Source organism: Gigantopelta aegis, chromosome 9, assembly GCF_016097555.1.
Source record: "Gigantopelta aegis isolate Gae_Host chromosome 9, Gae_host_genome, whole genome shotgun sequence".
Lineage (NCBI taxonomy): Eukaryota > Metazoa > Mollusca > Gastropoda > Neomphalida > Peltospiridae > Gigantopelta > Gigantopelta aegis.
Window position 1 is genome coordinate 41,371,934 of NC_054707.1, and position 24,838 is coordinate 41,396,771.

The 24,838-nt window shown below is 35.0% G+C and overlaps 1 protein-coding gene across 1 annotated transcript; it reads left to right on the forward strand.

The window, feature by feature from the left end:
- Window positions 1–3,133: 3,133 nt before the first annotated feature.
- LOC121381024 (CD151 antigen-like) lies at window positions 3,134–23,729 on the forward strand. The gene is made up of 9 exons (XM_041510105.1): window positions 3,134–3,215; window positions 5,510–5,637; window positions 7,305–7,496; window positions 9,807–9,881; window positions 11,022–11,120; window positions 12,420–12,492; window positions 14,186–14,340; window positions 18,389–18,472; window positions 19,090–23,729. The coding sequence occupies exons 2-9, from the start codon at window positions 5,578–5,580 to the stop codon at window positions 19,186–19,188; spliced, it is 837 nt and encodes a 278-aa protein (XP_041366039.1). The 5' UTR covers window positions 3,134–3,215; window positions 5,510–5,577; the 3' UTR covers window positions 19,189–23,729.
- Window positions 23,730–24,838: the final 1,109 nt, after the last annotated feature.

Here is a 24,838-nt window from a genome sequence, read left to right on the forward strand (position 1 = left end):
ATGTGTTGTGTAGGCTGCAGTGTTGTAGAATATGTTCGGGTGTTTCAGCCGCTTGTCCACAAGGGCAGGCTTTGGAATCGCCAATTTTGAATGTTCTGTGCAAATGATGTCTCATTCTGTTGTGTCCGCATCTTAGTGGGAAGATTATTACTTGTTCTCTGCAGCCGAGTTGATAATAGGCATCATGTTTATTATAGAGTGGGTGATGTTTTCTCCATTTTGTTTTCATGACAGACTTTATGATAGATTTAGCTTCTTGGAAAGAGATATTGTTGTCGACTTGTTCTTTCGTTGAGCCCTCTTTCGCTAACTTGTTAAACAAAACAAAAACTTTTAATTTCGTATACTCAGTGCAAGATAAGGATTTTTACCCTTTCTCGAGAATTGCAACATATCGGTTATGACTCACTGCACGGCAAACGTCAGATATATAACTATCCTGACTTTCACAGCTGGAGTTATGTAAATACAAAGAATAAAAATTTTGCAGAAGCATAAAACTGAAGAAAAATAAATCCTGCATTTTAAAGATTACATATTTATGAAGCGGAAAGGGAGGATAAGATGGATATATATTCCTCAGCCATGACAAATGGACATCCAGGACAATGTTTTAACCATTTTCATAATAAATGTCGGGGAGTAAGGGGTGGGGGTGGGGGAGAGGAACCTCCTGATCATCAAGCTAATACCCAATATTTCGAAACCTTTTCGAGAAAACACAACCAACCAGCTATCCAAGGCATCCAACCCAATTACCAACAAACCAATCAATCAGTCAAACATTGCATCCATCCATCCATCCTTCCACCCACCCATCCACCCATCCATCCATCCATCCATCTATCCATCCATCTATCCATGCATGCATGCATGCTTCCATCCATCAGTTCATCTATGCATGCACGCTTCCATCCACTCATCCATTCATCTATCCATCCGTCGATCCAACCATCCATCTATCCATCCATACATGCTTCCATCCATCTATTCATCGATGCATGCTTTCATCCATCCAGCCATCCATGCATGCTTCCATCCATCCATCCATGCATGCTTCCATCCATTCATCTATGCTTCCATCCATCCATTCATCCAGTCATCCATCCATCCATCCATCCATCCATTCATACATGCTTCCATCTATCTATTCATCCATACATGCACGCTTTCATCCATCCATCCATTCATGCTTATATCCATTCATTCAATCATCCATCCATCCAATCATCCATCCATCCATCCATTCATCCACACATGCATGCATCCATTCATCTATTCATGCTTCCATCCATCCATGCATCCAACCAACCAACCAACCAACCATCTATCCATGCGTGCTTCCATCCATGCATTCATCCATGCATGCACGCTTCCATTCATTCATTCATGCTTCCATCCATCCATCCATCGATCCAACCATTCATCCATTCATCTATCCATCCATCCATCCGTCCATCCGTCAATCCATACACCCATCCATCCAACCATTCATCCATCCATCTATTCATCCATCGATCCAACCATCCATCAACTAATCCATCCATGCATTCATCCATTCATCCATCCATCCATGCATGCTTCCATCCATTCATCTATGGATTCATTCATGCTTCCTTCCATCCACCCATTCATCCATCCATCCATCTATTCATCCATCCATGCTTCCATCCATCCATCCTTTCATCCATTCATCTATGCATACATGCATCCATTCATCCATTCTTGCTTCAATCCATCCATCCATCCAACCATCCATCTATCTATGCATGCTTCCATCCATCTATTCATCCATGTATGCTTCCATCCATCCATCGATCCAACCATCCATCAACTAATCCATCCATGCATTCATCTATTCATCCATGCATGCTTCCATCCATTCATCTATGGATTCATTCATACTTCCTTCCATCCATCCATCCATCCATCCCATTCATCCATCCATGCACGCTTCCATCCATCCATGCTTCCATCCATCCATCCTTTCATCCATTCGTCTATGCATACATGCATCCATTCATCCATTCTTGCTTCAATGCATCCATCCGTCCATCCATACACCCATCCATCCAACCATCCATCTATTCATCCATGTATGCTTCCATCCATCCATCGATCCAACCATCCATCAACTAATCCATCCATGCATTCATCCATTCATCCATCCATGCATCCATCCATGCATGCTTCCATCCATTCATCTATGGATTTATTCATACTTTCTTCCATCCATCCATCCATTCATCCATCTATTCATCCATCCATGCACGCTTCCATCCAACCATGCTTCCATCCATCCATCCATACATGCTTTCATCCATTCATCTATGCATACATGCATCCATTCATCCATTCTTGCTTCAATCCATCCATCCATCCAACCATCGATCTATCCATCCATGCATGCTTCCATCCATCCATTCATCTATGCATGCTTCCATCCATCCATCCATCCATCCATACATGTCTCCATGAATGAATGAATGAATGAATGAATCAGTCAATCAACCGACCATTGACACGTGCTGACATCCACATAATTTTGAAGAGCGTCTATCATGAGTTACCGTCGCACAATTAGTCCGTTAGCCTTACCTCAGGTCTGTTGATTAAACTGATTTTCAAGTGGGGTACAACATTAATTATTAAAAGAGATCCCAAACTACTAAGTGAATCCTACTGGTGCCTACACCTAGTCCGAATCGGACTTTAAAAATGAGTGGTTTTAATAATTCGAATTGTGTCCTTCCCGGACTGTGGCCTGTGTGTGTGTGTGTGTGTGTGTGTGTGTGAGAGAGAGTGTGTATGTGTTTTTTTGCTACGTTTTAAATCTACTTTTCTATATATTTGTTTTTATTTTTTAAATATATTTTTTAAAAGATGGTCGCGGAGAAGTGGAGAGGAGTAAAAGAGAGTTGCATTCCACCCTCCGCCCTTCCCAGCTCCATCACATCTAGCAGCTTATATTCATTTATTGACTTGCACTTTGTTTCAAACTGTGACTATTCTTGACCATGACACAACAATCCGGGTTTAATCCAGTAGAAGAAAGCACGTCTGACACATCCATATACAATATTGGATACGTGCTATCGTCCTGAGTCACACCTATTCTTATTAGACCGAGTTACCTGAGTTGGTTTACGTACCTTCGGAACGAAAGAGTCCGGAAAGGCTAGACGCGCAGGTGTTTGGATCGTTTGTTGTCACAGGTAAGCACATTTATTTTGACAATCAGTAAGTGAAAACTTTAATTTTCCCCAAATCATGTAGTTTGATGTCTGGGTATGTGTTTGTTGATTTTGTATTTTTGTTCCGATTGGTTTAATGACGTCTGGTTTACCTGCATGCAATGTGATGATGAATGGATTGGATCACGGCCTCAGCCGGTTGAACGCGGTTCAGGTGTGGGTAATGGCGTCTGTTTAAAGATATGTCAAATATAGATGGACTAGTATTTGCCATTTTAAAAACTTATTTTAACCAGTTTTTACTTAGTTTGATTTTTAAAATTAAAAACAATTCTTTCAGAATATATTAATACAAGTGAAAATAAATCTGTTACTGATGAGTCATTTATAAAATTAAAAAACAAAACATAGGGAAGGACTTTCTTTTGGCACTGTCACTAACCCTAACCCTAACTGTTTATAATAAGTATTTATAATGTTCTTTGTATATGACAGTGCCAAAGGAAAGTCCTACCGAAATTATTACAGTTGAGTATTGTCATTTCAAGACCCTAAAGTTTGACTTGGATCAGAAGGACCATACTTTAAAACGGACAACAATACAGATGGAGGCCCCGGGGACCAGACAACTCGGCACGGCCGTATTGTCTCGGACAACTTTGGGCCAAGTTATTAGACTGATAGACGGGGCATGCGTGTTAAGTATGATAGTTGGCCATGTTGTAGTATTGTACTATAGTAATAATAATGCATTATACTGATAGATACCGCTAACTATATGGTCACCATTAAGAATGACAATTGTGCATGTCGTACACGCATATCGTGGTGTCGGATGGGTTTCTAGAAGTATTGTACTATAGAAATAACGCAAAAGACATCATTTGCCAAATTCTCACATTTATTACATTAAACACACATATGTATGCAAAAAACAACAGAACTGTAAAACAAAAACAAATTATTCGAACAGCGGAAACTATCTTCAAAGATAAATGGATCAGCAATTTATCAATCCGACATGACACTTCGTTTCGGGACGTTTAGGTTAAGGTGGGACTAATTCAATACTAACAAAAACACATTCTTTTATTTCAGTGAGAATACTTTATTTTAAAAAACAACACTTGTCCAACAAGTTGTTTTTGGACTCCGGGCTGAGTTGTCTCGCGGTGGGCTGGGTTGTCTCAGAACTCTGGGCCGAGTTGTCTCGACATGGGCTGAATTGTCCTCCGGGCCGAGTTGTCTGGCATTCTACAGATGTCACTTACCTGTACATAAATATGTATCTAGCAGTGTCAAATGAAAATAAAGTCCACTGGAACATTGTTGATAAAATAAACACTGTTCCAAACACACCCTAAAACAAATGGTGTCTGCTTAGTATTGTGAAATTGAGAGCAGACACAGTGTTACTTTCTATGATGTCATATTTTGTTTTGTTTCTGGAGCGTTTTATTATATATTTCTTTTGTATTAAAACACTCCATCCTTTTTTAACCAACTGATGAAAAGGACAGTAAAATTCATAAAACAATGAATAATGAAACATCATAAAATTTTAACTGGTGACAACTGTGGAATAGCTGAAAATCAGTATGGAACATGTAATTTACTGTTAATTGTTTTGACTATTGGACCTACAGTGAGGGCAAAAGAATCGATCACCTCTCCTGATCACTCTTTCTTTAGTTAAAAGTCATGAAAAGCAGAATTTCTGGCATTATAACCCACTCCTAAGTAATCTGTCAGTGCTTTATTTGATTTTTATTTGATAAGACCTCCAACTTTGCTAGTACCTATTTAATTACTTTATTGTGGCCTTACATTGTGTCACATGACTGAAAGCTGTCGTTTTTGCCATCCAACCCAAACCATTTTTGTCTACTTCTGTATTTTTTGTGTAAATGCTAGGTATCATTTCTTGGGTGAAAACAGGGATTAGTAAAAACGTTAAAAAGTATATACACAAACATTTTGTTCTGGTTATACCTATTTGTATTGCATTATTTCTGTGAAACTTGTTCGTAACCTCTTGGTGTCACTTCTGGTGTTTTTATTAGCAAAAACAACAGTTGAAGAGCAAGTGTGCTTGCGAATTTCACGAAAATCGTCAAGTCTCGAACTTAGAATACTCTCGATTTTACAATACTCGACCATAGTTGTTTTGTTGTTATTTTTTGGGGAACAGGGTAGGAGTGAGCAAAAAATGTAAGCAGTGGAATTTATATATGAATGTATATTTGAGACAAGACAAAAACCCTATATAACAAATAAGCCCTGTTGACATTTATAATTATTATTATATTTTACAGAATTAACAAATACGGGTACATTCCAGATGTTGAACAAATAAATTAAGAAAACATCTTCAGAGACAGACATGGCATGTACATTGAAGTTGGTCAAGCTTTTCCTCATACTCTTCAATGCTGCGTTTATTGTAAGTATTAAACTGAAGGACAGTCATACAATTATATTTGGGCAACAATTTCATAAAAGAATAGAATAGATGTTTAACGACACCCCAGCATGAAAAATACATCGGCTATTTTCATAAAAAGAGTTGATTCTTTTTACCCAGAGAGGGATGTAACCCGGTGGTAAAGCACTCGCTTGATGCATGGTCAGTCTAGGATCGATCCTCGTCGGTGGGCCCATTGGGCTATTTCTCATTTCAGCCGCCAGTTCGTCATGACGGGTATATCAAAGGCCGTGGTATGTGCTATCCTGTCTGGTGTGGTGCATATAAAAGATCCCTTGCTACTAATGAAAAAATGTAGCTGGTTTGCTCTCTAAGACTGTATGTCAAAATTACCAAATGTTTGACATCCAGTAGCCAATAATTAATAAATCAATGTGTTCTAGTGGTGTCATTAAACAAAACAAACATAACTTTATCCAGATGTGCGTGTTCTAACTTAGTAGAGCATTTTGCTGAGGTTGAAGAAATGAATTCCTTTGGAGGACTTATTCTATTGACTCCCCCCCCCCCCCCCCCAATCCCAACCTGTGCCCCATGACTGGCATATCAAAGGCCATGGTATATACTGTCCTGTATGGGAAAGTGCTTTACAATATTTATTGATGCTAAGGTAAAAAAATTATGATAATGGGTTTTCTCTAAGAGTAGCTGATGATTAATTATTCATTGTGTTCTACTTCAGTTGTTGAACAAAACAAACTTTAAATATTATTCTCTGTCCGATATATTCATCCATGCTTCTGCAATGCATGTGCTGTGGTTACTCTCTTTATTTGCTCAAAAAATAAAGTTGACAGTAAAACAAAAAAAGTAAAGTTTGTTTTATTTAACAACACCACTAGAGCACATTGATTTTTTATCTTATCATCGGCTATTGGATATCAAACATATGGTCATTCTGACACTGTTTTTTAGAGGAAACCTGCTGTCGCCACATATGATACTCTTTTACGACAGGCAGCAAGGGATCTTTTATTTACGCTTCCCACAGGCAGGATAGCACAAACCATGGCCTTTGTTGAACCAGTTATGGATCACTGGTCAGTGCAAGCGGTTTACACCTACCCATTGAGCCTTGGAGTCGGTATCTGGATTAAAAATCCCATGCCTTGACTGGGATCTGAACCCAGTACCTACCAGTCTGTAGACCGATGACCTAACCACGATGCCACCGAGGCCGGTCGACAGTAAAACAAATGCCAGCCTGCCCTACTTGGTTCGCCACCATGCTCTTCACTACCATCCATGTTGTATAATATTTAAAATTACTAAAAGTATTATTGGTAATTTGATAAATGGCATTCTGGAATATTCATATTCAACAAACTACACTACACTAGAATCCAAGGCACCATCTGGAGTAAAGTCATTTTTGTTTCAAAAACATTGATATATATTGCCTTTGTGTCCTTTTTTGAAGACAAAAGTTAACCTTGGTGCCCCTTCAACTTGCCTTGGTGCCTTAATTAAAATGCCCCCCCCCCCCTCCCAATTAAAATTTGTCATTAATCAAATATTTCTTTTCTCTTAAATCATTATATTGCTCCTAAATTGCTGATGTACTGTACAGATATATACAGATTGCATTAAGGTGTTATTTTATATATTTTAAACTTTATTCTCAGGTTATTGGAGTTGCTGTTGCGGCTATAGCAATATGGAGTATAGTAGAGAAAATTTATGTGTCAGATATCATTGGAACCAATCTCTTCGCTGTCGCTTCATATATGATGATACTAGCAGGAGTTGTCATCATCATTGCAGCAATCCTGGGTTTCATTGCATTGAATAAAGAAAGAAAGTTGTTTTTGATTGTAGTAAGTAACACTTTTCTTTACCCTTCAGCTAAACACAGATTACAGTTGTGTACCGTAGTTAACATTCTATTAAAAATTCCTCTAGTTTTGTGAGCACCCATGCAAGTACCTGCATGCATGGCAGGATGTTAGTTTTTTATATTATAAAGTAGATTATGAAGATTTGAGTCCCAAAATGGTATATACCCATTTACATCTTTTGAGAGAAAAAACATAGTTTTGCTGCAACATGACGGATATGTAGCCTGCATGTATCCTGGTACATGGTTGTACTAATATCAGTATCATTGCTAACTTCAAAATCTGGAAATTGGCATTTGGAAATGAACTCATATATTCTGTGTCCATCTGTCCATTTTCCCATCCATCCATCCATCCATCCATCCATCCATGCATGCTTCCATCCAGCCATCCACCCACCCATCCAACCATCAATCCATCCATCTACCCACCCAAATCCATCCATCAATCCATCCATCCACCCACCCACCCATACACCCACAAATCCATACACCCACCCACCCATCCATTCAACCATCAACCCATCCATCCATCCAAAACCCATCCACCAATCAATCCATCCATCCATCTACCCACCCACTTAAAAACATGTATAAAAAAAATCCCCAAAGGCTTCATAAATTTTGGTACATCATTTTCAAGACTTAGATCAATGACTGTTGCTAATCTATTTGACATTTGATTATCAGCTAGCTACCAATTAACATTTTAGAATTGTGTACAATGTTGCCCATCTATATATCCATCCATACATCCATCCATCCAACTATCCATCAATCTATTTATTCCAGTACCATCTATTCATTCATACACCATCTGGTGTAACAAAGGCCGTGGTAGGTACTATCCTTTCTGTGGGATGGTGCATATACATGTGTAAAAAATCCCATGCTGCTAATCAAAAAGAGTAGCCTATAAAGTGGCGATGGGGTTTCCTCTCTCAATATCTGTGTGGTCCTTAACCATGTCTCCGATGTCATATAACTGTAAATAAAATTTGTTGAGTGCATCGTTAAATAAAACATTTCCTTATTTCCATTCATGCACCATTAATCAGTGCATCCATTCATGTAATCTCATTCCAACCAGTGTACCACAACTGATCAAAGGCTGTAGTATTTGCTTTCTTGTCTGTGGGAAAGATCACATAAAAGATCCCTTGCTACATTAGGAAATATGTTGCAGGTTTCCTGTCTTGACTTGAGTCACAATTACCAAATGTTTGACATCCAATACTATTGAATAGCCGATGATTAATTAATGTGCTCTAGTGGTGTCGTTAAACAAAACAAACTTCCATCCATGTAAATTTGGAAGTTGAATTTAATACTGATTCTTTTGGAAAGAAATTATGTAAAAATGTTTTATATGGTCATTGATGCGTATAAAACATTTATGATAAGTACCGGTAATGGAGAATGTACGAGGGAGTGTAGATTCGTGAAAAATAATTCATGAGCCCCGTTGGGGTGAGTTAATTATTTTTCATTAAACTACACTTCTTAGTGCATTCTCCACGTGACTAACTATTATTTTATTTTTTAAATTAAAAATATTGGTTAAAATGGCAAATAATATTTACAAAACTAATAACCCAAAACCATAGGATCCTTTCGACAGTGATAGAAATAAGCAGAATCTTTAATTTGTCCACCGGACAAGTATATTGCAAAACCTATGTACTTGTCCAGTAATATTTTTACTTGTCAAAAATGTTTTTTATTCAAGTACAAGGACTGTATTTGTGCTCAAAATTAAACTGCACTGAACATTTTACTTGTCCACTGAACAGCCATTGAAGTACATTTTGCATGTCAGAGCAGATTTTCACTTATCAGGACAAATGGACAAGTGCTTATTTCGAACACTGCCTTTCGGACATAACCTGAATGATTCGGTCAGAAAATCCTCAGCAGTGAATAGCTGGCATTGAGTGTGGTGCACATGCTAAACATGTAACCTCTGATTTCCAATTTCGTTTCTGACAATACTCGTTGTGTTCCGCCACAATACATTACTATCAGTAGTATCAGGTTTATGAGGCTTAAATTACATATTTATTTGATGATGCAAATATTTGGTCTCATGGACTAAAGCGTTGTACTTGTATACAACAAATAAGTTCTGTTAATAGTGGGATCGAATCCCTGACCTGAATGCATACAAAGTTCAAATCACATTGTTTCATAGGTGTTGATTCTTGAAAAATAATCTACACCTAAAACAATATTATGTCATCACAGATATGGATTATATATTTAATTAATTCTTCTCTTTCTTTTATTTCAGTATTTCTTTGTGCAACTAGTCATCTTTGTGTTACTTATTGTTGGTGCTATTCTTGCTGTGTCCTTCAAAGGAGAGGTCAGTTTTTTTAAATAGACCATTTACAGCAACTTTTTAAATATTAAATCTTATCATCATTACACAAAACCCAAAATTAATATCATAAATTTACTAACAATTTATGAAATTAAGGATTCAAATAATAAACCAGTGCCTAACTAGGAAGCTTAGTTTGAAAAATGAATGTTTTAACGATTAAATGTCAGTGAAAAATAAATTGAGAGTTGCAGTTTTTTTTCGTGTTTTATAGTTGAACAGTATTTGATAGTGTTAGGTAACGAAAGTTGGTTCATGGAATTGGATCATTACATAAAGTCCTTTCCACCAGGAAACGTTGTGTTGTTACTATAGTATGTACCTCAAGATCTTTATTTCTTAGCTGTTTGTTTTAAAAATTGCACATAAAAATAGTGGGGTTTTTTTTTAGGTTATTTGCAAAAAACAATGTTTTTTGGCTGGGAAGGACAGGACTTCTAAATTATGGTAGCCCCACTCCCATGGCTAGTGATATTCAATGTTGGGCTAGTAAATAACTACTATTGCCACGCCCGATGGCTAGTGAAATATTTTGGTCAAATGTTGTAGTTACGTCTATTTTGTACATATGAATATCCTGCCGCCACCCCAACCCCCCAATGTTAGTGTTTTTAAGTTCTATCTCCCTCTTTAGGTGGCATATCTGATTATTACTCTTATTTAGTAAAATTGTATTAATAAAGTAAAGTAGGGCTAGTGAATTTTAATTGTGGCTAGTAAATATTCAAAATCACTGATCCAATGGCTAGTGGATTTTATAAAAATTGTAGAAGCCCTGAAGGACTATAGGTAACTGATTGTTCTGTTATATTAATTATATTTACTGGTGAGTTGCCTGATCCTAACACACTTGTTCTATAGTTCTGTATTACAATGACATTCAAAATATATTTTAAAGCAAACTGATTTTTCCATGACATTTTTTTTTCTACTTTAATGTTTTTGATTACATGAAGAAAATTATTGTGATTTTCAACTTTAACATTTTTAATGTTGCTGTTCGTAGTGGAATTAATATACATAATCATAATGTGTAATAAATTAAATAGTTTTATAGTTATGTAAATTTGTATACATTTATTAATTTTCAATGATTTCATTCCCATGTTTTTGCATTTATAGCTGGAAGATTCAATGAAAAATGCTATGACTAACACACTTACACAAAAATATGGTGTTGAGAGTGCAGCAACGAATGCATGGGACAAGGTTCAAAACAATGTAAGTGACATGTGACATCAAGAAAACGTTTTATAGATTTATAGGAAAAACTTTTTAAATGTAAGGACAGCCCAAACACCACAAAAACCATTGGATATACAGACATTAATATAATAAGCAAGAAAATGTAATTATTATGTGTAAGTGACATACATGTAATATCAAGAAATAGTTTTACAGATTAGTAGTAGAATATAGAAACATAAGGACAGGCAAACCCCCACAAAAAACATTGGATATACAGACATTACTATGATAAGCAAGAAAATGTAATTATTATGTAATTTTGATTTGTTAAAAAGACTTTGGTAACCAGAAACATGTTGCAGTAGCTGTTAGTTAATCTCCATTGTAATCCAGGTGAAATTGTGCAGGGGTGGGGTCAGGACAAAGGCCAGTGGTAAAGTGCTCACCTGATCTGTGGTCGGTCTTAGATAGATACCCTTTGATGTGCCCATTGGGCTATTTCTCGTTCCAGCTAGTGCATCATGACTGGTACATCAAAGGTTGTGGTATGTGCTATCCTGTATATGACAAGCATATAAAAGATCCCTTGCTACTAATGGAGAAATGTAGCAGGTTTCCTCTCTAAGACTGTCAAAATAACCAAATGTTTGACATCAAATAGCCAATGATTAATAAATTAGTGTGCTCTTGTGGTGTCATTAACAAAACAAGCTGGCGGGATTTAGCTCAGTCGGTCGAGTGCTCGCTTGAGATGCTTGCGTTGCAGGATCCAACCACCTCGGTGGATCTGTTCAGCTAATTGTTTTTTTTCTCATTCCAACCAGTGCACCACAACTGGTCAAAGGCTGTGGTATGTGCTTTCCTGTCTGCGAGAAAGTGCTGCATTAGAAAAAATATAGCGGTTTTCCTCTGATGCTCTCTTGAAAAATAATTCAAAACTGTTTTTAGCTTGGAGCAAGGGTGGTGGGTAGACGTTCGATCCCCAGCACCCACCTCAGCACATGCACCTGTAATCATACTGAACTACAGTGGACTCTTGTCTGAACTAGATTCAAAGGGGACTGATCAAATGTGCCTGTATATATACATCTAGAGTACCAGATTAGTTAAATGTCACCCAGGCTATTGACACTGAACAGGAATATCTTATTGTGCCAGTTCAGAATACCGACTGTTACACAAAATTAGATCATTGTTTTTTTTTGCAATTGTCTGAGGTCTGTATGATGCTTGTTTTTCAGTTAATTAGATTATACATGTTTTTAACATAATAAATGTAATGATAATAATTTCAATGGGATGTTTTTTAAAAATTTAAATGTTTAATTTCAGCTGAGGTGTTGTGCTGTTGTTGGTAAGGACTGGAGACTTTATCAACAGACAAATTGGTTTGCTAACCAACACTGTAAGTAACTAGAGTTACATATCTTCACAGTTCCTTATACATTTATACTACATGTAAATTCACCAGATGTTTTTCTAATTTAAAAAAATGTAATTGAAAGATTTACTTCAGAAGTAATTAAGACATCCATCTGATATACATTTTATCCATCCTATCCAACAAATGTATAGATTCTGGAGACTAGTATCATGGCAACTGCATACGAAGTGTATTAAATTAAAATCTTAAAACATGAGTCTGGACTTTTAAAACTTTTATAAACTTTACCACAGATCATAACATATATATTACTGTCTCTACGTCACACACACACATGTACACATAACGCACTGTGATATGCTAGTTGCATTTGACTTCATATCAAACCACTTGGTGGACGTGGGGATACCTCCCCATATTTCCAACTGAAATGGTCCTAATAGCTCATACAGGACTTTCTTGCTGCTAGAATTCGTGGCTGACACACCATGCACATAACTAATGAATATTCATGATATATACATCAGTGTCTCTGGAAAAGACATGATGTAGCCCAGTGTTCATTGGGCTATTTCTCATTCCTGCTAGTGACTGGTATATCAAAGGCTGTGATATGTGCTATCCTGTTTATGGGATGGTACACAGAAAAGATCCATTGCTACTAATGGAAACATGTATATGTCAATATTATCTAAGTTTGACATCCAATAGCCGATGTTTAATAAATCAATGTGCTCTAGTGATGTTGTTAAGCAAAACAAAAGTTTAACATAAACTGTAAGGGTGAAGGATGCTGAACGAGGATCAGTTGATTGGCTGTAATAGTCACAATAAAGGCAACACGGAGGTGGTACTGAATCAGACATCAGCTTCTTGGGTGTTAAGCAGAATGTTTTAACAAACACTACTTTACACAAAAATGAACCATGTTCACAGATTATAACAAACTTGAAATGGTGTTTTTTTCTAGAAATTTGGCAAGGCATGATAGATAATAAAGGGGCGGGACGTAGCCCAGTGGTACAGCGCCTGCTCGCTGTGTGGTTGGTCTGGGATCGATCCCCATCGGTGGGCCCATTGGGTTATTTCTCATTCCAGCCAGTACACCACGACTGGTATATAAAAAGGCTGTGGTATGTACTACCCTGTCTGTGGGATGGTGCATATAAAAGATACCTTGCTGCTAATCGAAAAGAGTAGCCCATGAAGTGGCATCAGCAGGTTTCCTCTCATTATCTGTGTGGTCCGTAACCATATGTTTGATGCCATATAACCGTAAATAAAATGTGTTGAGTGCGTAGTTAAATAAAACATTTCTTTCTTTCTGATAGATAATACATTTGTTAGTGTTTTATAAAGACAATTTTTGAATTTATGATTGAAAAACAACTTGTTTAATCTAAAGGCAGCATGGTGCTGATTAAGGCAAGATCGTACTGGACTATGTAGGCATGGTGCCACACCATGCTATTACAAGTTAGAGAAAACACTAAGAAACGCTCGAAATTAAGAATTGTTTTTGTCATCTTTAAAGCCCTAGATTTACAGCAATTAATATTGTAACTACAGCAATTGCCACTTGTGCCATTGTTACGTTCAAGCCCTGAACTTGAAGCAGCATTTGTATAGACTGATAAAACATCTATGCACAGGCTACTTTGTTGGTTTTCAGGTAAACTGTTTGACACATGTTGTTGTTTTCGTTTGTTCTCAGATCTCGCGGACAAGAAGTTTGTTCCCGAATCATGCTGTGTGGTTGATGAGTACCGCAGTGGAGAACCGACCAACCTGTACAACTGTCAACAGTGGAAGCTGGGACCTCCCACCAACCCAACCACAGGCATGAAGAACAATTACCTGTATTACGAAGTAAGCATTCTTATATATACTACTCAGGGCCCAATTTCACTAAACATCGTAAGCCTAGTTTTGCACGTAAACATAAATCTACGACTAAAACACATTCTTATTACTATTATAATACAACAAATATAGTTTTAAGTACACATATTTAATTTTCTTTCGTCATTAAAATGCTCAATCTCCCGTAATGATGTAATTTTCTGTGTGAAATAGATGCCAAACACATGTAAATATAGGTCCGGTATAACTGCTAATCGCAGATATCAACTTAAAATGTTTAGTGAAATTGGCTTCAGCACATGAACTTGTGGGAGTTGAAAAATAACCTTAAATCATTGTTCAGAATTAACCACGGAACCAACATGTGTGCCCTGTCTGGTTTGCCACCATGCCATTCCCATACATACAATGTTGTGTATATATATATTATGCATTCTTGAAAAACAATATGTGAAAGAATGAATGGTTTTGCAAAACAATTTGTACCTGTTTTGCCTTGGAATCCCAAGAGAAGTTAAACTGGACCCGTGACACATTTAGGCGCCTATTTTAACTGGAGGGGTGAGATGTAGCCCAGTGGTAAAGTGTTCGCTTGATGCATGGTCGGTCTAGGATTGATCCCCATCGGTGGCCCCATTGGGCTGTTTCTCGTTCCAGCCAGTGCTCCACAACTGATGTAACAAATACCATGGTATAAACTATCCTGTCTGTGGGATGGTGCATATAAAAGATCCCTTGCTGCTAATCGAAAAGAGTAGCTCATGAAGTGGTGACAGTGGGTTTCTTCTCTCAATATATGTGTGGTCCTTAACCATATGTCTGATGCCATATAACCAAAAATAAAATGTGTTGCGTGCATCGTTAAATAAAACATTTCCTTCCTTCCTATTTTAACTGGATAAAATTTAGAAAAGGAATATTAGCATATTTCAACCAATTTTAAAGTCTTAATTAGTGGACTCAACATACCATAATTGTAACAGGTATAAATAGAGAGGAAACCTACTTTTGCCACATCGACTATTCCAAAATAGCAAAGTATTTTTTAATGCATCCCACAAATGGGACTTCACATTCTACAGCCAGTGTTAGGGCATTGGTTGTGATGGAGGAAAATCCACTAATGGTGATTAGTTCTCAGACCAGCACTATATAGGGTGTATACTACCAAATCAAATCCCATAGACGACAATAGTAACATATGTGGCTAAAACTCCTACCTGCAACGTATCAACCGACATAAACGCCATGGATATAAATACTACCACCCCTTACACTTAAAATGAATCAGAAAAAAATGGGGGTCAAGCTGCTCGTTTCTGAGATAACGGGTAGCGTCTAAGACTACCCTAGTTTCGCACAAAATTCGAGTACTTTTTTTTACAGGTACCCCATACATGTTTCAAGCACAAGGCTACTTGACACATTGGTACTAGATGAAATAAAATTGCAATTTTTTTTTACCCAGATGAAACTATTATTTTTTACAACCAACACACTCACATTTATAACCAATCACAGGACTTGTGGTGTTCACTTCTCTATCAAAAGTTCGGTGCACCTCGCACTTTGACTCAGCCGGAAGTTATTTGGTTTAGTACTACCTATACTGATAACATACATTTTTCAAAAAGTGTCCAGCTATGTGTCTTTATGACAACCAGGATCTGGTGTATTCTGGCATAAACTGACAACCTCACTGAAACTGTTGTTTCTACAGTGCAACCTAATATAATGTACACCTCAAAAAGCATATATATTGCATATAGTTTTGTACAAATGCAATATGTCATATTAAATAACAAAATGTTTTAAAATAAAACTCCTGAAGATATTTACTTTCAGTTGGGTGTGTGTACTCAGGTATATATGTAGAGACAACAAAGATAGTCAGAGTACCTCTACCCCTTTAAAGAATTCCATTAAAACACATGCACTTGATTGACCCCTAGATTATGAAGACCTTAACAGGCACATCAAAGAAATATCAGTATTAAAAAATACACTGTCTGAGGAAGGAAACACAAACATGACTGTACCTGTATGAAGTAATGACTTAATGTCCTGAACATTAGTGTTGGGAGGAAATCCTGTATGCTGGGTGTGGGTGTCTTCAAGTTGCCAGGTGTGCGAATTTCAAATACATCGGCCATGCTGATTTTCATAATGAACCATCAAAACTATTGGCAGCCACCAATATTCCTGACTATATTTTATTTATAGCCTACTGTAGTTGGAGGTTTTAATAGTTGTGATATCTGGAATAATCATGCAGCTTTAACACATTTATTTTTGATTAATTACTGAAAAAAACTATTTTTAAATGACAAAATTACCCGAACATCTATTTTCTTGCATTATTTTCTAATCCGGATGAATACAATATGTACATTAGATGTATTCCTACAATCTGTAATCCAGCATTTTATTTAGCTAGTAACATTAGGTAATACAGCTTTAACAATAAAATAAATTATCAACTTAATCCAAGGCAGATAATCAGATCTGAAAAAATTGGTTCTGAATCTAGTATAAACTCAAAATGCTTTTCATGAGAGCTAAGTGATTATTAAAAAAAAAAAAATATTTGGAGATCTAAGTATATGTTTAACAACCTTATTGTTATGTACAAATAAGAACAGAAGGCACAATAGTGACAACAAATTTAATTATGTTTTTGGTAAAGTTTTTCTTAAAGTTTACTTTAAATTTTGCATAAAACTACAAATTTGTCTAAAATATAACTTAGCACCCTATAAATATGTCAAAATGACAATAAAAATCAACTTCTTTACAAATTTGAGTTTTCAGAATTTCATACATAAAAAATTAACAATGTTAATGGAAACTAAAGACATTAACCCACTATTGGGACATGCTATTTTTAATATAAAAATAAATTGCTATTAAAATCTTAGTTTAGGTTGCTTATATATAATACCATATTTAAGAGCAGTTGTATATGGCAAGTCAAATACCATGTAAAAAGAAATTATTGAAATCTTTACAGTATGAATTATAGGCCAAAACCAACTTTTCTTCAGTGCTAACTTTGATTCAAACTCCATTCAGAGCCATGTACAGAGATTATTGTCAAGGTCAAGGTCATTGTGAACTTGCATGATCGAGTGATGGCTAATTTATCAACCAGTATAGTTTAATTAAATAAAATGACAAAATCATAATATTTTTTATTATGCACTGAATATGTGCTATAGGGTGTATACTACCAAATCAAATCCCATAGACGACAATAGTAACATATGTGGCTAAAACTCCTACCTGCAACGTATCAACCGACATAAACGCCACGGATATAAATACTACAACCCCTTACACTTAAAATGAATCAGAAAAAAATGGGGGTCAAGCTGCTCGTTTCTGAGACAACGGGTAGCGTCTAAGACTACCCTAGTTTCGCACAAAATTCGAGTACTTTTTTTTACAGGTAACCCATACATGTTTCAAACACAAGGCTACTTGACACATTGGTACTAGATGAAATAAAATTGCTATTTTTTTTTACCCAGATAAAACTATTATTTTTTACAACCAACACACTCACATTTATAACCAATCACAGGACTTGTGGTGTTCACTTCTCTATCAAAAGTTCGGTGCACCTCGCACTTTGACCCAGCCGGAAGTTATTTGGTTTAGTACTACCTATATAACTGAACTACGTTCTGCCACTTGTTATTAATGATGACAAAGTAATATGACATACAATCTTATTTAACCAAAAATATGCTCATGTTTTTAAATAAGACCACCCAAATTGTCAACTTGTTTAAAGAATTGGACTATAAATAAGACCATTCCATAAACATAATCCTGGCAATAAAACAGTGGAGAAATATTAAAACACCACAGCAGTTAAATTTCAAAATATTTTGTACCAAATCTGTTGATACAAGTTTTACTTTATTTTTCAATTTTAAAATCCCTTGCGTTTTACCCTACACAATTTGTTTTGGTGGAATATGTGTACTATTTGTCATGTTTTATGCTAGAGTAATCCAATATTACATGAACTGTCATATGTATTTTTTAGGGTTGCTACTTTGCTGCGAGAGCTTTTGTCATGGAGCATGCAGACATCATCCTTGCTATAGGCTTTGGTTTTGGCTTTTTTATGGTAAGTAGGAAAATACCATTGCTTGTAGATGCTGTGGAGTCTAGAGCCAGCGGTAAAGTGCTTACCTGATGCACGGTCGGTCTGGGTTCATTCCCTGTCGGTGGGCCTCTTTGGCTACATCTTGTTACAGCCGATGTGCTATCCTGTCTGTAGCTTTGCCACTCGCCAAATTTGCCAATTGCAACTGGCAAATTTTATTTTAATTTGGCGAAAGAATTTCGTGCAATGATTCAGTGATAGAAATAAGCAGAATTTTTCACTAGTCCACTGGACAAACACATCTAGAAATCTACTTGTCCAAATAAATAGTTTGTTTTATTAAAGTACAAGGAAGATGTTTTTCATTGCTCAAAATGAAACTTCATTGAAAATTTTTACTTGTCCACTGGACAATCACCAAGGTACATTTTGTTTGAGCAGATTTTAATTTGTCAGGACAAATGGACAAGTGCTTATTTCGAACACTGATGATTGATATTTTGTTGAAAATATTGGTGAGTTTCTGAAATTGTTTTTTATTTAGTAGGTAATTTGGAGAAAATTTCTACAATAGTAGTTAAATACTTCTGTTTACTTCTGTAGATGTAATTTTATCGCAATGCTTTTTTATTTATCAGATAATTGGTCTGGCACTTACAGTGTTAATGTACCGGCTCTTGTCAAAGGAAGAGAAAGACGAAGAAATCAAAAGAAGACGTCAGCCTGACAACTTGTAGATCAAAGTCATGTTCAGCTGCAGATAGGGCAACCTATGTTACCAGTTAACCTGTGTTGGTATTAGGACAAGCAATATTGGAGTCAGGAAGGCTTGTAGTAGAATGGAGTTAAATTTTGATATCAGCAAGTGTCTGTGCAGGAATTAATACCGGGGTGGCTAGACTGTGGCATGTAAAGTTTCTTAAGGTTGTCGAAACATGCTACCCCAGGAAATACATTAAGAAAAATGAAATTTTGCTTGAGCAGGCAGAAATTTTAATGCATAACCCCCTCCCATCTGCAGATGTGCCTGAATAGTTTAAATTGATAACTAATTATGCATTTCTTACCAGATGCAGGTTTGACAGGGTTGAAGAACTTGAAAATGTTATTTAAATATCATGTACGTCTATTGACTTAATCATTGGAATGGTTAAAAAGTTGGAATGCGCCTTAAGTTTATTGTTGCCCAGAGGAGTTAAGAAGATTTACCCATCATTCATTCATTCATTCATTCATGCATTTCACTTTTTTTATGTTATATCCAGTTAATGTTCAATCACACACACACACCTCAGTTATATAAGCTGCCTATCCAGGTTGGACTAATGGTTGGTTGGTTAGAAGTTGGTGTAGTGGCCTTATGCTTCATGAAACTGTTAAAACTTTGTCAGGACGGGAGCATGTACCAGGGTGGTTTAAAAGAATAACAACATTAATTACAGGTTTTATCACTATTTTGTTTCATCATACTACCAGTCATTTTTTATTGCTGTATTTTGTCATTATCAGCCTAGATAATGTGCAACATTGTTGTTTTTAAATACTGTATATTTAATTAATGTTTTTATTAATGTATTTTATAGTATACCGTGACATTTTAAGCTGGATTTTAATGGTAGTGTTTGACAAGAGAAGAATGTTTTTTAATAAAATCTGTGCACACTGTGTAGTCCAGAAAACATGTGAAAAAAATTAGTTTAAAAGTGTGAAAAACTACAATGGCAAATAACCAGAATATAAGCAATATGCAGCAACAAATTTGCTCACACGGTCTTTTGTATTTCAACTTTGTCATCCTCATCACCCTCATCATCACCATTATCATCATCATCATCATCATCATCATCATCATCATCATGTGTGTATTGTATAGAAACAGTTTACCATTATGAGACACTGTCAAAAATATTAAACCAAACCTTTCGACAGAACATTTTGTTTTCGGGGTTAGCTCAATATTAGCATTCCAAAAATTAGTATGATTAATAGCATTTAAGCAGATCCATTGCATTATAACCTGTATGGTATATCAATGATTGAGGTATGTACTATCCTGTCTATAGGAAAAGTGCATGTAATGAATCCACTACAGTATTTAAGAATGTGTCCTGGTGGCTGAGATTTTTTTCTCACTCTAAATTTAAAGTTTGTTTTGTTTAATGACACTGCTAGAGCACATAGTTTTTTCAGTCTAGATTGATTCAAAGTTGCCATACTACAATCCTAATACAAACATTCCTTTCCTTAAAAACAAATTGCATTGACTTATTATTCCTCATATGTGTTGGAAATGCTCATTCTTATAAATTCTAATAAGAATTTTAGAACATAATTTATATATAAAATCTTGCATTGTGTTTCACTGGTGAGACATAACATGCACAACTTTAACACTGGCTGATGTCACTCTATTCTCATAGGTGCAGGCTACATGTATCGTAGCTTTGTCCAATTTCTTCTTATTAGAATTTTAAAAATTGAAATTATACATTTGTCACATTTTATTTTTAAAATATGTAGATTATGCCGCACCAGAAAAACTAAGTAGCTTTAATAAAATATTTTAAAAATGTTTATCACCATTAACAATCAAAACAAAAATGTTTATGATTATTAACAGGTGTACATAATTATTTCTCAGTAAAATACAGTTATTTGAGCATGAGATCAAAGTACAGGTTTGTTACAATTTGAAAAAAGCTATAATTTCTTGTTTTTCATCAGTTTGCCTACACTTTTTGTCTGAGATCCATTGTGTACTGAATACAGCTTTAATACTTCAGTCTTGTTTGAGTTTTGGTATGAAATCCATGTATTAAAATCGAAAATGCATTTACATATAAACTTCATTTTAATAATTCGGAGCCATGATTGGAGATATTTCCAGATTTCCATTACTGCATCCATCTTCCCGGTGATGACATTTCTAGCTTTACCTTTTACTATATTAATAAATTCACAGTGTGGGTGGATATGCTCTGTAATGGATATCATAATAAAGTCACAAGGTAGAATTTTATGCAATTGTTCGATAGTACTTTTATGTGGTTACAATATTAGTAAAAGCACTAAAAGGGAGGGAGATTAGAATTGTACATAACCAGCAGGTATTTTTGTTCTTTAATTACCGTAGTACATGTTAGCTTACATATGAAGATCAAATGATTTTAATGCATGCAGTATGTGTGTAGTACTTATCATTCCATTTATGTGAGTATTAATAGCGGTATATACATAAAACCTTCATTATAAGTGCCTGATTTGCATAGCATTATGTACAAATGATGATTGTATTGTTATCTCCCCTTAAATCGGTCATGCATATTATAATTCTGATGATTGTGGCTATAATGTAATAACTTTTATTTGTTTATTAATGTATAATATTCTTTCTACAGGATATAATATTATGATCATTGATTGTAATCTATTGTTTGCCAAATATGAATTGAAGTTTTAATTTTTTAAACATAATTTTTAATAACTTCCTATAAAGCTATTTTGAGATTATTTGCCATCTGAGAGATTTTATTTTATTACAAAAGAAATAAATTTTAAGCTACTCATTGATTTCAAACCAAATTATTAAAATTGCAAAAGCAGGGCACAGTATTTCATGTAAATCTTTTATCATTGTTTTGTTCTTGTGTTGGCTTTTCAACTTTAAGTTAAAATTAAATGTTGGAAATGGATTTATTGATAGATTTTTAAATATTTGATGTATAGCACATCAGTAGTTAAATAGAAAACTACTATCTCAATGAATCAGATTTATACTGTTGACTCAATGTAACTATACTTTTGACTCTTCACTAAATGATATGGCAATCATTTTATATTCATTTTAATATTAAAGGCAGTTTCACCATTTACAAGTTAGTTTTAAATCCAAATACACCAGTTAGCAGCTTTTAATTTTAGAATGTAACAGTTCACAACATAACTGATGATTTGCATAAGTTTTTGTTTTCATTTGACCACTACTCTACAACCTTGTTGGCATATCAAACTGGTATGTGCTGTCATGTTATATATATATATATATATATATATATATATATATATATATATATATATATATATATATATTGTGATAGTATGTACTTTCTTCCTTATCAAATATCACCTGAAGCCAGAAAGTAGACCATGTATGCATAATGGCAATTATCACATTTGAAACGAATATTTAACAATATATTTGGTTGTCTTAAACTTGCCATTCCTTTTTTTAAGATTAGTAAAATGTGATTTGAAACATTTTGAAACTCGTTTTCAGCACATGAGTGTTTGGTTATGTTTTGGATACATTTACATTGTTTTCAAATACCATTCCTAATATACTTTTAAAACTATTTTTATTATACGTGTATTTTATTAAATTATATTTAAGTATACTATAATTTGATCATTGATTGATAAATGTAATTGTGTTGATTATAAAGCTTTGTTTTATTATGCACACTGATGACATTACTGTTTTATCTCATTATTGTCTCACCTTCACAGGTGAGATTAGTTGTTACATTTCTATTGTTGGCGAATGTGTCACCACCGACTTTTGCTTGTATCTCAACTTATATGTTTTTGCATTTAGTTGAAATTTTCGCACAATATATATCTTAGACCAATGAAACTTGGTTTATACATGTAGTTATAACTATATATGTCAGTTTCAATGAAATAAAAATTATATTTTTAAAATTTATTTTAATTCTAAGCATTATTTTAAAATCATGTGCTTAAAAACTTTAGATTTACATAGATTAATTGTGAATTTTATATCATAAATTTCTGTTTAAATTTAAACAGTTGATATAATTAATTTAAATATTTTTAGTATACATTGATGTCGGTTCAATAATCAGCCACACGAACAGTTTATGGTAAGCGAGATATTTAAATCTTTTGAATTCTTATTGAGTAAATTTGTTTATATAGTTTTATTACAAGTATTGGAATAATGTATTTTATGCATGATTGGTATTATTATAATTTTATTGCTTAGAATGCAATATGGCATATCTTTAGTGTTACATGTACTTTTTAAAATTCAGCCAGTGCATCATGTAGGCATTAAAAGTACCATACACAATGATACACAGATGTATATCAGTTTTTGTGACTAATATTGCTTGGTTTCTTCTGTTGGTATTAAATAGTGATCTGTTATAATAAATTTAAATGATTTTATTATTATACATTTGTGTACAATCATGATTGTTTTAGCTCAATTGATTTGTAAATGTAATATTTTGTACAGAATAAAGAAAAACGTAAATATTGTAATTATATTGTCTTTATTTATCCTTCCAACCAGAACAACACTGATATGCATCAGAATTTAAACAATACAATTTAGTACCTTCTCGTGTCAAAATATAGCATTTAAAATACTGTGGTTCTATGAGACAGCAATTGTTTTGCATTCTTAAATTTTCATAAATTTTCATGAATTTCGTAATGACCTTTGATTCTGTGTTTAATACTATTTATTTTCACAAATGTACAAAAAGTTGTTTTTGCTACCCCTGCAGTTCACATCCCCCCAAAATGTACCTTAAAATGTGGATTGTTTTTGTCTCGCCTTTAAGAAGTCAAAAGACACGATACAGGTTTATGTTTCCGATAGTAGCGGCGGTGGTGTCAAATGTTACATTACAATTTCGTTTTTAGTGCTAGATCAATGAAACTTGGTTTATAGTTCCATCTATGGATGCTCATCAAGGTGCACCGAAAACGTTAATGGTAAGGAATTAAAAAATTTCCAGGATATTTTATTCTAATACATTTTTTGTTTTCTTATTGATTTAGTTTCATCGAGGTGTGTTACTTGCTACTATATGTATGGCGATAATTTGATGAATGAGATGGGGGTTGATAATTGTCTTTTTAACTGCTGTATTATTTGATTATATACTGAACCACAAAAGAAACATCACAGGTAAGTAACGTTTCAATATGTTTATTTTCAAATGTTTGAATGTATGATTTGGAACATCTGAGAAAGTCAATTTGTTTGCATATCATCTGTGGTATCCGGAGGAATGTTTCCTCATATGTTCTTTTCGATCATTTCATTTGGATCAAACTGTCTTGGGTCATCCATTTCCAATCTTCTGCTGACTGAAGATTCATGGCCGAAGACCCCCCCCCCCCCCCCCCCCCCCCCCCAAGACAAAAGTTACATGACAGTCCCTCGCTTGAAGTGCTTGCGTCGCAGGATCGAACCACCTCGATGGATACATTCAACTGATTGGATATTTTCTCGTTACAACCAGTGCAGCACGACTGGTCAAAATCTGTGGTATGTGCTTTCCTGTCTGTGGAAAAGTGCATATAAAAGATCCCTTGCTGCATTAGGAAAAATGTGTCGTGTTTCCTCTGACG

Coding starts and splice junctions, on each gene's coding strand:
- LOC121381024 (XM_041510105.1), top strand. CDS start 5,578: ATGGCATGTACATTGAAGTTGGTCAAGCTTTTCCTCATACTCTTCAAT. Junction 7,497..9,806: donor GAAAGTTGTTTTTGATTGTA/GTAAGTAACACT, acceptor CTTTTATTTCAG/TATTTCTTTGTGCAACTAGT. Junction 11,121..12,419: donor GGGACAAGGTTCAAAACAAT/GTAAGTGACATG, acceptor GTTTAATTTCAG/CTGAGGTGTTGTGCTGTTGT.